This window comes from Canis lupus, chromosome 15 (genome assembly GCF_011100685.1).
Source record: "Canis lupus familiaris isolate Mischka breed German Shepherd chromosome 15, alternate assembly UU_Cfam_GSD_1.0, whole genome shotgun sequence".
NCBI classification, from domain to species: Eukaryota; Metazoa; Chordata; class Mammalia; order Carnivora; family Canidae; genus Canis; species Canis lupus.
In genome coordinates this window covers 3912848-3924960 of record NC_049236.1, presented here as the reverse complement: position 1 = coordinate 3924960, position 12113 = coordinate 3912848, and the positions used below count along the sequence as shown (strand labels likewise).

The 12113-nt window shown below is 38.3% G+C and overlaps 1 protein-coding gene and 1 long non-coding RNA gene across 10 annotated transcripts in view; one reads left to right on the top strand and one right to left on the bottom strand.

Moving 5' to 3' along the window:
• RHBDL2 (rhomboid like 2) overlaps positions 1 to 12113 on the bottom strand; it is a 49195-nt gene that overhangs the window by 2065 nt on the left and 35017 nt on the right. For 3 of the 4 annotated variants that reach the window (XM_038557832.1, XM_038557834.1, XM_038557833.1), the window contains exons 5-6: positions 5985 to 6085; positions 3467 to 3527 (exon numbers count right to left, since the gene is read on the bottom strand). The exons of the other annotated variant lie outside the window; for it this stretch is intronic. In XM_038557832.1, the coding sequence (XP_038413760.1) occupies positions 3467 to 3527; positions 5985 to 6085 (162 nt within the window). The remainder of the gene's footprint in view (positions 1 to 3466; positions 3528 to 5984; positions 6086 to 12113) is intronic. 4 annotated transcript variants of the gene reach the window in all.
• The window catches only part of LOC102157317, a 54656-nt gene that overhangs the window by 12151 nt on the left and 30392 nt on the right, over positions 1 to 12113 (top strand). For 5 of the 6 annotated variants that reach the window (XR_005370129.1, XR_005370127.1, XR_005370128.1 and 2 more), the window contains exons 3-4: positions 414 to 521; positions 7274 to 7439. This is a non-coding gene — a long non-coding RNA (uncharacterized LOC102157317). Of the gene's footprint in view, positions 1 to 413; positions 522 to 615; positions 1418 to 7273; positions 7440 to 12113 lie in introns of those variants that run through there. The other variant, XR_005370131.1, reaches the window with a different exon arrangement.

Genomic DNA, 12113 nt, shown 5'->3' with positions numbered 1-12113 from the left:
TTTTCAGAGTGATTCCCTGCCCCTCCAAGAGCAGCAATAACATTCACCTGGGAACTTAGTAGAAATTTAAATTCTCAAATAAATTAAAATAAAATAAAATAAATAAATAAATAAAATAAAATAAAATAAATTAAATTAAATTAAAATTCTCAGGCCCACCCCAGCCTTATTGAACCAGAAAACTCTGAAGATGAGGCTCCAAAGTCTGTGTTTTAACAAGACCTCCAGGTGACTCTGGACTATAAGTAGGGATAAAATGATAGGCGTGGAACAGGGGACAAATCCTGTAGGGGCTTTATGGGCCACTGTAAGGGCTTTGACTCCAAGTGGCAGGAAACCTAGAAAGGTGTCTGAGCACAGGAGTGATATGATTCAACTCATGTTTTCACAAGATTGTTCTCGCTGCCCTACAGGGAGGACTGGAAGGGAGCAAGGACGGAGCAGGAGACAACTGATACTGCACCAGTCCAAGTGAGAAATGACGGTGGCATCTTATCCATAGGGAAACCAAAATACCCAGGGTAAGTACTCATCCAAGGCCACGCAGCTCAGAGGCGGGGGCAGGATCCGAACCATAAGCAGTCTGGCTGTGGAGGCACCTCTCTCCCCCACCAGGAGCACTGAAGACGGACCAAGGAATGACCTGCGTCCACATCTCCAATGGGACAGTGAAAGCCAGAACTTGGATCTCCTTCAAAGAAGCCAGATCCTGGGGGTCTCTTGGCCTAGAAGAACTCCACCCTCCGTGTGCCCTGCACTTGGAAACCTCTCGTGCCGCTGTCACATTCCACACCCACTGTCCCCACCCCACCCTGTGCTCCACTTAGTGAGCCATCGTGTCCTCGCAGATGGAAAGGCCTAGTCCTTGCCTTTGGGAAAATAGCATCACGACCCCGTGTTGTGGCTCGTTTCCCTTTTCAGGACAGTATTGATGATGTTCAAGTGACTAGACCGGAATGGAGGTCGAGGAAGAACTCAATAGTAATTTAACTGTAAATGACTATTACACAACACACCGGATTAAACTCGGCTGTGTTGTATTTTCGATCCTCATGTGAATCTCCTAATTCAGTGTAAAGGCACACCACAGAGACAGAACTAGGAATGTCTAAGAAAACCACCCCATGGGACAGGGCTGACTTACTGGAAGCAGTTACTCTGGCCTCGTTGTCATCCACAGGAGGAGGCCTCCTTTCAGAAAGTTTTTGTGACCCTCAACTGTCAGTTTCTCCAATCTCTTTCTCTCGGCTCAGGCCCTTCCTCCATATCTCTGCCCAGGTCCTTCTGCTTCCCAGGGGAGCTTGCTTCTACATCCACTGCAATATCTACACTAGGACATGTCTTCCCACCTGAAAAGAAGCTTCTGTTCCAATAAACCAACTCATTGTCCTCACTAAAAATCTGACACTGATTTTAAGAGAAGTTGCCTTTATATGGATTTTTTTTTTGAAAGGTGAAAATGCAGGATTTCCTTTTTCAAAAGGGAAGCCCAGGGGATCTCTGGGTGGCGCAGAGGTTTGGCGCCTGCCTTTGGCCCAGGGCGCGATCCTGGAGACCCGGGATCGAATCCCACGTCGGGCTCCCGGTGCATGGAGCCTGCTTCTCCCTCTGCCTGTGTCTCTGCCTCTCTGTCTCTCTCTGTGTGACTATCATGAATAAATAAATAAAATCTTAAAAAAAAAAAAAAAAAAAAAAGGGAAGCCCAGTTGCCTTACTAGAAGACACATCCAAAAATAAGGCTTCATGAAGGAAGGTACTTAAGGCCAACTGGCCTTCATAATTAATAATAATTTACCTTTTTTTTTGCCCTTTTTTAAAAACTATACATTTTCCCAAGGAAATGTGTTTAAAATTTTTAAAATACTAATATTTTGTTACTCTAACGTGTGTTGCAACTTTCCTCATCTTCAGTAGCAGGTAAACCAGGCCAAAGAACTTTCAGAAGTGGCCCGTGCCAAGGAGAAGGGAAGGGTAACTCTAAGGGGTCTTAGCTACTTTGTAAAATGAAGTGACTTTATTACTTACCTCAGGAATGACATAATGTTACATAAACTATTTTTGGAGCCTCCCTGTGCATAAGGAAAGGGTTTTTACTCCAACATTGAAAAGTATTAAAACCATTTCCCCATCAAGGGTCTGAGGCTCCCTTTAAAAGTCATTCATAATTACCTAAAAGAAACAGATTGAAAACCGGGTAACTTGTGTGTGGCAACATTTTTTGGTCACAGGATTTGTCCCTTGGTCCTGGTTGTGACGCTTAACAGCCCAGGTGGCAGCTCTGCTGCACAGCGATTCTCCTCACCAAGCCCAGACACTTGCTCTCCCTTCTGTGCTCACAACTTTCCCTCCCATTTTCAATTTCTCAGGGACAAAAAATATTACATAGAGTATATGTGACCTATAAACAAGTCACTTATCTTCTCTCAGGATGAGTCTTGTGTTTACAGCTGAAGTGCCCATAAGCTGGATTTAGTGTCTTTGCTCGGAGGTAGTTGGCCCTGTTCCCAGCAATGTGGATAATTGAACTCTTGATACCCATTAGCAGAACCATTTCTTCCTTTCTTTTTCTTTTCTTTTCTTTTTTTTTTTTTTTTTCATTTCTTCCTTTCATGTGGACAGCCCAAATCTCGAGTTTTATCAAGCATCACCTTCATCTTGGCCTTCAAGCGTGACCCTATGGTCTGACCCAGGGTCTGTCTTCCCCTGTGCGGCTACAGCTTCAGCCAGAGCAGGTGCAGAAACACGAGTTACTAGCCCTGCCCTGGCTCCTCCTTCTTCTACCCTGGGTGGCCTGCCCCCACCCAGAATCTGCCCTGACATTCCGACTCAGCTAAAATTCCACCTCCTCTCCAGATTGAGCACCCTTCCTAAATTCCCTCAGCATGTAATTCTCTGCTATAATTCTTAGATATTTCAAAAGCCACATTCGCCATTCTGCTTGTTCCTGGACCCTCTGCCTCTGTCTTCAACCCTAAGCCACCCACTCTGTGCTCAGATCCTAGATCGGTGTTTTGTTCTGTTTTTTTTTTTTTTTTTTTTAATCTGACAATGTATAAATTGAGGAAGAAAACAGATTATGTCAGTGGTTTTCAAGCTTTCCCATTTCAGACAAAATCATATACAGGGTCCAATGTATGAATGAGAAAAATCCAATATATAAAACATAAATGAAAAAAGAAAAAGAAACATAAATGAAACTGTTGTGGCTAAAGTAGACAGAGTACCTAAAGCTCTGCTCTCTTGACTTCCCCCACTCCAGAAAGAAACAAAAAGCAAAAACTCATTACTGAGGCACCTCTAAAAACCACCCATGGGCATCTGTGAAAACTCCTCCATGGACCTTTCTGCTTAGGGCTATGGAGCCACAGTTCTTTGTCACTCCATGCTAGTGTTTAGGAAAAGTGAGGCCCTCTGGAGGTCAAACCAATAACACTATAGGTGCGAAGTGTTCACAAGACAAACTTACTTATAAGGATGATGATCAGTAGTCTGACAATTCCAAAGGCAGGAATCATTTCTCGAAAATTCTTGTAAAGAGATAAATAAAAATAATATAAGCTATCTATTGGCCAATGAAACTTCAACTGTACTCTCTCTCCATCTGCTTTTTCATTTGAAGTTTGAGTGTCAAATATTTACAAAATAAAGCAATGCTGTTGCAGCCAGTTTTCAAATGTATTTGGGAAGTACAATGCTGGTGCACTTTGGAGAACAAAATGAATATTTAACTCCATGATATGAAATAGACATAATTACATTAGCAGGAAAAAAATATAAATATAAGTAATATGAAATCAATACTTCACATGTCAGAGATATGATAGATAGATAGATAGATAGATAGATAGATAGATAGATAGATGCTGTCAAACTAACTGATGAAATATTTTTAAGGTTTTATTGGTTAATATTCATTCAATACTTTATCCTCTTTCCCAATGGAGTTAGTTAAAATTTGAGTATTACCTTAATTCTTTTCGATAATTTAAAAGAATTTAAAATATTGGTTAAAAAGATCAAGTTTGAAAAAAAAAAAAAAAAAAGATCAAGTTTGATTTTAGTTGAAAAATCTCAGTCCAGGGGCACCTGAGTGGCTCAGTCACTTGGGTATCTGACTCTTGATTTCATCTCAGGTCATGTATGATCTCAGGGCCATGAGATCAAGTTCTGTGTGGGGCTCTGTGCTCAGCCAAGGGGAGTCGGCTTGAGATTCTCTCTCCCTCTGCCTCTCTGCCTATTCTCCCCCTCTCTTTTCAAAATAAATACATAAACTTAAAAAAAAAAATCTCAGTCCAGTTTATAGTACCCTTCTGTGTTACTAAAAAACAACTGAGTCAGGGCACCTGGGTGGCTCAGTTGGTTAAGCATCTGCCTTCAGCTCAGATTGTGATCTTGGGGTTCCAGGATCAAGGCTCCCATTGGGCACCCTGCCCAGTGGGGAGCCTGCTTCTCCCACTCCCCCTGCCCCTCACCCCACTCATGCCCCCCCCCAAAAAAAATAAATTATGTTTTAAAAAAAAAGAACTACTGATGGGCAGCCCTGGTGGCTCAGTGGTTTAGCGCCGCCTTTGGCCCAGGGTATGATCCTGGAGACCTGGGATTGAGTCCCACGTCAAGCTCCCGGCATGGGGCTTGCTTCTCTCTCTGCCTGTGTCTCTGCATCTCAATCTCTGTGTCTCTGAATAAATAAATAAAATCTTTTAAAAAAATCTAAAAAATAACTATTGAATCAGAGAGACTTCTCCACTTTAATTTATTGAGTTACTTCTCCTTTCCCCTTCAATTTATTGACTCTCTTCCCAAAGAGTAGACACTGAAATACCCAAGTTTATTCTAAATCAATTATTTTTAAACTGCCATGATCAAAGCCTACAGAAACAATTTACATAACAATCCAGTACATACAGAGCCAGTATTATGTGTGATATATGTTGAAATTTTTGTAATTTTTTCTTTTTAATTTTCTTAATTTTTTTATTACTTTAAGGCTCAATGCCCAACATGGGGCTTGACTTCATGACCTCAAGATTAAGAGTCATGTGCTGTACCCACTGAGCCAGCCAGGTGCCCCTCTTTTTGATTAATTTTTGGTCACAATTCTTAAACTGCTCAACCACTAATGGGTTGCAATCCAAATTTTGAAAAACATTTTTCTAAATAACTTCTATTTTTGGAATAGTTTTATAATTGCTTCCTATTTTCCTCCTAGAGTATTTTTATAAAGTATACATACCTACATGCTTAAAGGATTTAAGAACTAGTTAGGTATTACACTATAGGCTATTTTAGAAAGTGGTTGGCATTCTTACATACTATATCATGGTATGCCAGCTTTGGTGGGAAATTTGGCATTAATCTATGAAAACTTAAACCCTTCACCCAGTAAATCCATATCTAGGAATTTATCCTACCAAAACACAGACACACACACACACACACACACACACACACAAATGCAAAAAGATAAATGTAAGAGAACATCCTTACAGCATTACCTACAAGTGTGAATAGGTGGAGTCACCCCAATTTCTTTTCATTGATGGATTAAATCAGGATGCAGCCTAGCTAGTGCGCTGTGGAGCACTTGAAGAGATTGAAGTGATTTCTGTGTACTGATATGGGTAGATGGGATCAAGGTAACTATGTTAAGATGTAGAATGGTATCTTTAAGGGTGGGTCCATTTTTGTAGCCTTAATTTTGGCAGGATTTTGAATACATATAGAAAAAGGTTTAAAAGGATGTACAGTGAACTGTTAACAGATACAATATTTGAGATTTTGACTATTTTTCAACTTAATTTTTTTTTTAGTATTCATAACTTTGAGATCAGAAAAAAAAAAGAGATTAAAATATAAAAGGAAAATTCTGGTGCCCAGAAGGAAGATGAGTGCTCAGTAAATATGATGAAGATTCCCTGAACCAAATACTAGTTACTCTTTAAAAGAACAAAAAAATCCAAAGATTCCATTCCCAAAGTTCTTACCACCAGAACATTCATAAAATAGCCTCCCATCAGAGCATAGACTCCTCCTGAAGCACCCACAAGATATCTGAGCGGGTCAAAAATGGAGCTGGCAAGGGACCCTAAAGAAATAAAAAACAAAGGATGACACATAATTGTAAGAATCATGAAAGATAAATCTTTCTAATACGAGGTGGAAGTTGGGAAGTTTGGACCATTATCATATTAACAAGCAACAAAGTAATTTTGTTTGTCTCTTCCATCCTATAAAGGTATAGCTATGTGAGCTAACTACCTTAATTTTTCTGAAATAATAAATGTTCAGCATGAGGGCAGTGTAACAGGGACAAAAGCACAAACTCTAGTGCTAAAATTACCACCTGTGTGACTTGAGCAAGTCTCTTAATCTTTCTGTGCCCCAGTTTCCCTACATAAAGAGAATATTAATAGAAATTACCTGAATGCATTGTCAGGGGAAGTAAATGAATTGATATGTGCATCGCTGCCTGACACGCATTATGTACTTGTTAGCTATTGTTTCAAAATATTGCAAGCATTTAGTCAAAACTATCCAAATACCTGAGACATTCCAGCATTTCATTATCTGATGGCTGGCTTTCTCATGGAGTCAAGATGTGGCCTTAGAACCCTTTTCAACATAGTATTAATCAGATTCGCCAAACAACAGAAAACCTATTTGCCAACCGGATCTTAGATTTCCTGAGCCAAAAGAAGACTTTCAAATCACCTAAAGTCAAACTCTAAGTTGCTCTCTTACTTTGTTCTACTACTTTGTTCTACTACTTAGTTTTTTGCTCTTAAGGCTCGCCTTCATTCCTTAGGATACAATGTAATACCTGCTTTGTGCAAGAAAGACAAAGTGGCCTTAGGAATCTTACAGATGAGTAAACAATTATAAGATGCAGAATAAAATAACTACTATGATTTCTTAAAAGTAGTGAATTTACTATGGAAGCACTTAGGAAGGAATGATTTCTTTTTCAGCAGAGAGGTGGAAGCCTTGCTGCTCTGAGAAAGAGGATGTAGCATTTTGATTAAACTCTAAAATATTTTTAAGATAAGGAGAAAGTAAAAAAATAAAAACAAAAATAAATAAAATAAAAGATAAGGAGAAAGTATTCAGGACTTAGGGAACTGGAAAAGCAAAAACATAGAAACAAAAGTATATGGGTGACTAAAAATTAGGAGTAGTCCAATAGGCTTAGGGCAATGGTCCTCAAATATCAACCTTCAGACTAGGGCTGGGGTGGTTGCATCTTAATCATATGAGTAATTTATTTTTAAAACAGATACAAATGTCCACTTCTGGCCACGATGGAGTAATAAAGATAAGATTATCTCTCCCGCTTGGAACAGCCAAAAGCACTGGACAAACTATGTGAAACAGTGGTCTCCAAAATACTGGACACCAGATAGCAAAGGACAGTGAATCCTGACATATAAGAAATATATGAGGTGAGTTGTCTGATTGCCCAGCTTTACTGCCTTGAGAGAGATTACAGGCTACAACACATGAAGGGGAAACCCAGGTAGATCTCAGTAAACTTTAATTTGATGAGATAGAGTTTGAAGTCCAGATAGTCCCAGGCAACTGGAGTTTGCAAGACAGTGCACCAGAGAGGAAGGAGCACCACAGAGGGAACCCCAGAGGGGAGCACGTGAGGAAATTACCTGAGCCAGGGAAAGAACCACTAGAAAGGAGTAAAGGGAGAATGTCTAAGTGGCTCAGTGGTTGGTGTCTGCCTTTAGCTCAGGGTGTGATCCTGGAGTTCCAGGATCAAGTCCCACATCAGGCTCCCTGCATGGAGCCTGTTTCTCCCTCTGCCTGTGTCTCTGCCTCTCTCTTTCTGTGTCTCTCATGAATGAATAAATAAATAAAATCTTCCAAAAAAAAAAAAAAAAGAAAGAAAGGAGTAAAGGAAAGAACGAATAGCTTTGCTCACACAGCACCAGAGAGGCTAAGTAACTTTCCAAACTAGAAAACTTCATAATTCATGGGGCATTGGGTAAAGTACACAGAAGGATCCTACACTAGTAATGGGTAATAATCACACTAAACATGACTCAAAAACACAGTTTCATCTAGCAAATCTTACCAAAAAGTTTCAAACTACTTCCAAGTAACTGTGTTCCAGAACAAATTTAAGGAATAATTATAGGAATACAATAATATCCACCATCCAAAGATTAAATGTCTAGCATCCAAACAAAAATGGTCAGATATGCAAAGAAACAGGAAAATATGACCCATAAGAAAAAGAAAAAGCAATCAATTAAAACGTTCCCAAACTAACACAAGTGTAAGTTTTAGCCGATAATGGGAATAAATAATTACTATGACTGTAATACTGTATGTTCAAAAATTAAGTGAGACATACAAGATACAAAACACTCAAATTTCTAAAGACAAAAAAAATTTCTAAAGACAAAAACTACAATGTCTAAGATGAAAAAATACATCAGTAGCATTTAATGACACATTAGACAGTACTGATGAAAAGATAGTGAACATGAAGACATAGTACTAAAAGTATCCAACATGAAACACATAGAGAAGATTTTTTTTTTTAATAAATACAGCATCAAAGAGCTGTGAGTCGATTTCAAGCAACCTAATACATACATAATTGGAGTCCCCAAAGAAGAGGAGAGAAGTCAGGTACAGAAAAAATAATTGAAGAAATTATGGCCAATTTTTTTCCAAAGTTTTATGAAAACTATAAATCCACCAATCCAAGAATTTCAACAAACCCCAAGCACTGGAAACATGGATAAAACTATACCAAGTCACAACAAAATCAAATTGTTCAAAAGCAGTGAAAATCTTAAAAGCAACCAGAGTAAAAAGACATGTTTCCTACTAAGGAACAAAGATAGGGATGGTAGCTGATTTCTCATTGGAAATGATGCAAATGAATAAACAGTAGAGCACACCGTCTTTAAGCCATTGAACAAAAAAATACAGTCAAGCTAGAATTCTGTGCCTAATAACAAAGGAAGGCAAAATAAGGATTCTTTTTTCAGACATACAAAGGCTGAAAGAATAGATAAACAGCAGACTCATACAAGAAATGTTAAAGGAGGGGCACCTGGGTGGCTCAATCCGTTAAGTGGCCAACTCTTGTTTTTGGCTCAGGTCATGATGTCAGGGTCCTGGGATTGAGCCCCACTTTGGGCTCTGTGATCAGCAGGGAGTCTGCTTCAAGATTCTCTCTCCTTCTGCCCCTCCCCCCACTTGCTCACACACTCTTTCAAATAAATAAATATTTAATTTAAAAAAATGTTAAAGGAAATCCTCAGGCAGAAGGAAAAAATATCAAATGAAAATATGAAATTATACAAAGGAATGGAGGGCATTGGAAATGGTGAGAACATGAACAAACCCACAAGATTTTGCCTAATTACTTAAATTCCTAGGGAAGATACTGTTTACTAGAAATAATAAGTGAATTAAATTGGAGGATAGATCAAAGAAATCAACTTTATTTCCATGTCATAGCAGTGAAGAATTGGAAATAGTAAATTTTTAAATAGTACTTTACAGTACATCAAAAATATAAAATATGGAGATAAATCTGACCCCCACACACACATACACACAAATGTGCAAGAGTTGACTCTGAAAGCATAATTCCTAAAATTTACAGAGTGATAAGTTATACACCAAAACTTTAAAACTCCTATTCTTCAAAAGATAATATTAAGAACATGAAAAGACAAGCAACAGACTAGGAGAAAATATTTGCAAGTCATATATCTGATAAGAGACTTATAATCAGAATATACATTATTATATATAATAAAGAATATAATCCAATTTTAAATGGGCAAAGATTTAACAGATACCTTACCCCAAAAGAAGATATGTGGATAGCAAATGAGCACATGAAAATATATTCACCATCATTAATTGTTAGGAAATGCAAATTAAAACCCAGTGAGAGGGACACATGGCTGACTCAGTCAGTGGAGCATTTGACTTTGGATCTCAGGGTTGTGAGTTCAAGCCCTGCATTGGGTAGAGAGATTACTCAAAAATAAAATGTCTTTTATTTTTTTAATTATTAATTTTTCAAGTAGGCCCCACACCCAGCATAGAGCCCAATGCAGGGCTTGAACTCATAACCCTGAGATCAAGACCTGAACTGAGATAAAGAGTTGGTACTTAACCAACTGAGCCACCTGGATGCTCCCAAAATATTTGTTTTAAATATAAAAAAATAATAAATCCATCCATCCCAGTGAGATACCTTCATACACCCAATAGACTGACTAAAATTAAGGGATCCCTGGGTGGTGCAGCGGTTTAGCGCCTGCCTTTGGCCCAGGGCGCGATCCTGGAGACCCGGGATCGAATCCCACGTTGGGCTCCCGGTGCATGGAGCCTGCTTCTCCCTCTGCCTGTGTCTCTGCCTCTCTCTCTCTCTCTCTCTCTGTGACTATAATAAATAAATAAATAAATAAATAAATAAATAAATAAATAAATAAATAAATAAAAATTTAAAAAACCGATGTTAGCAAGTGTTGAGAATTGTGGAAGAGCTGGAACTTCTGGTGAAGGTGTAAAATGGTACTACAGATGACCCTTGAACAACACAGGTTTGAATTGCTCAGGTCCATCCTTATGCAGATTTTTTCCCAATAAATACAGCACAGTATTGTAAATGTATTTTATCTTCCCTATGATTTTCTTTAAGTTTTGTTGTTGTTTTTTGCCTTTAGTAATCTCCATACCCAACATGGGGCTCAAACTCATGACCTCAAGATCATGTGACTACATGCTCTTTCTTCTTTTTTTTTTTTAAGATTTTATTTATTTATTCATGACAGACAGAGAGAGAGAGAGAGAGGCAGAGACATAGGCAGAGGGAGAAGCAGGCTCCATACAGGGTGCCCAACGTGGGACTCGATCCCGGGTCTCCAGGATCACACCCCCGGCTAAAGGAGACACTAAACTGCTGGGCCACCGGGGCTGCCCTATAGGCTCTTTCTTCTGACTGAGCCAGCCAGGCACCCCCTTATGGTTTTCTTAACTGTTTCCCCTAGTTTATTTTATTATAAGAACACAGTACATAATAATATATACAAAATATATGATAATTGACTATGTTATCAGTAAGGTTTTGGGTCAACAGTAGGCTATTAAATTTTGGGAGAGTCAAACATTACATGCAAATTTTCAACTGTGTGAGGGGGCTCAGAACCCCCTAAGGGTAAGCTGTACTTTCTTCTATATAACCTAACAATCCCATTTATAGATATAAATCCAAGAGATCAATACAAAAAGTTCTACACAGATATTCATAGTAGTGTTATTCATAATATCCAAAAAGTGAAAATAACCCAAATATCCATCAATTGATGAATGTGTAGAGAAAACATGTATGGACTATACACAATGGACTATAGTCTAAAAAATAAAAAGGAGTTAAGCACTGATATATGCTACAACATCAATGAAGAATAGAAACATTATGCTAAGTGAAAAATGCCAATCACAAAAGATCATATATTATATGATTCCATTTGTATGAAATGTCCAAAATGGGCAAATCTAAAAAGACAGTAGTAGTAGTGGTTGCCTAAGGCTGGAAAAGGGAGAATGGGGTGAGGAGTGGAGAGGGGTCCAGGGTTTCTTTGGGGGAACAAAAACATAAAATTCAGTTGTGATGATGAGTATACAATCTGTGAATTAAGTAAAAAACAAAAACAAAAAAAGAAAAAAAAATTGAATTAAATACTTAAATGAGTGAGTTGTATATTATATAGCTTATATCTCAGGAAAGCAGTTGGCAGTTTCTTAAAAAGTTAAACGTACCCTCTGATAGGATCTGGCCATTCCATTCCTAGGTATTGACCCAAGAAAGCTGAAAACATTTGATTACACAAGTACTTACACTCAAGTGTTCATAGAAGCTTCATTTGCAATAACCCCAAACTGCAAACAACTCAAATGTCCATCAACAAGAGAATGGACAATTTGTGGTATGCCCCTGCAATCAAATACCACTTGCAATAAAAAAGAATCAACCATTGATAGACATAGAGCATGAATAAATCTCAAAATAATTATGCTGACCGACAGAACCAAAGATAGAGTACATACTCTATGATTGCACTTCTATAAAA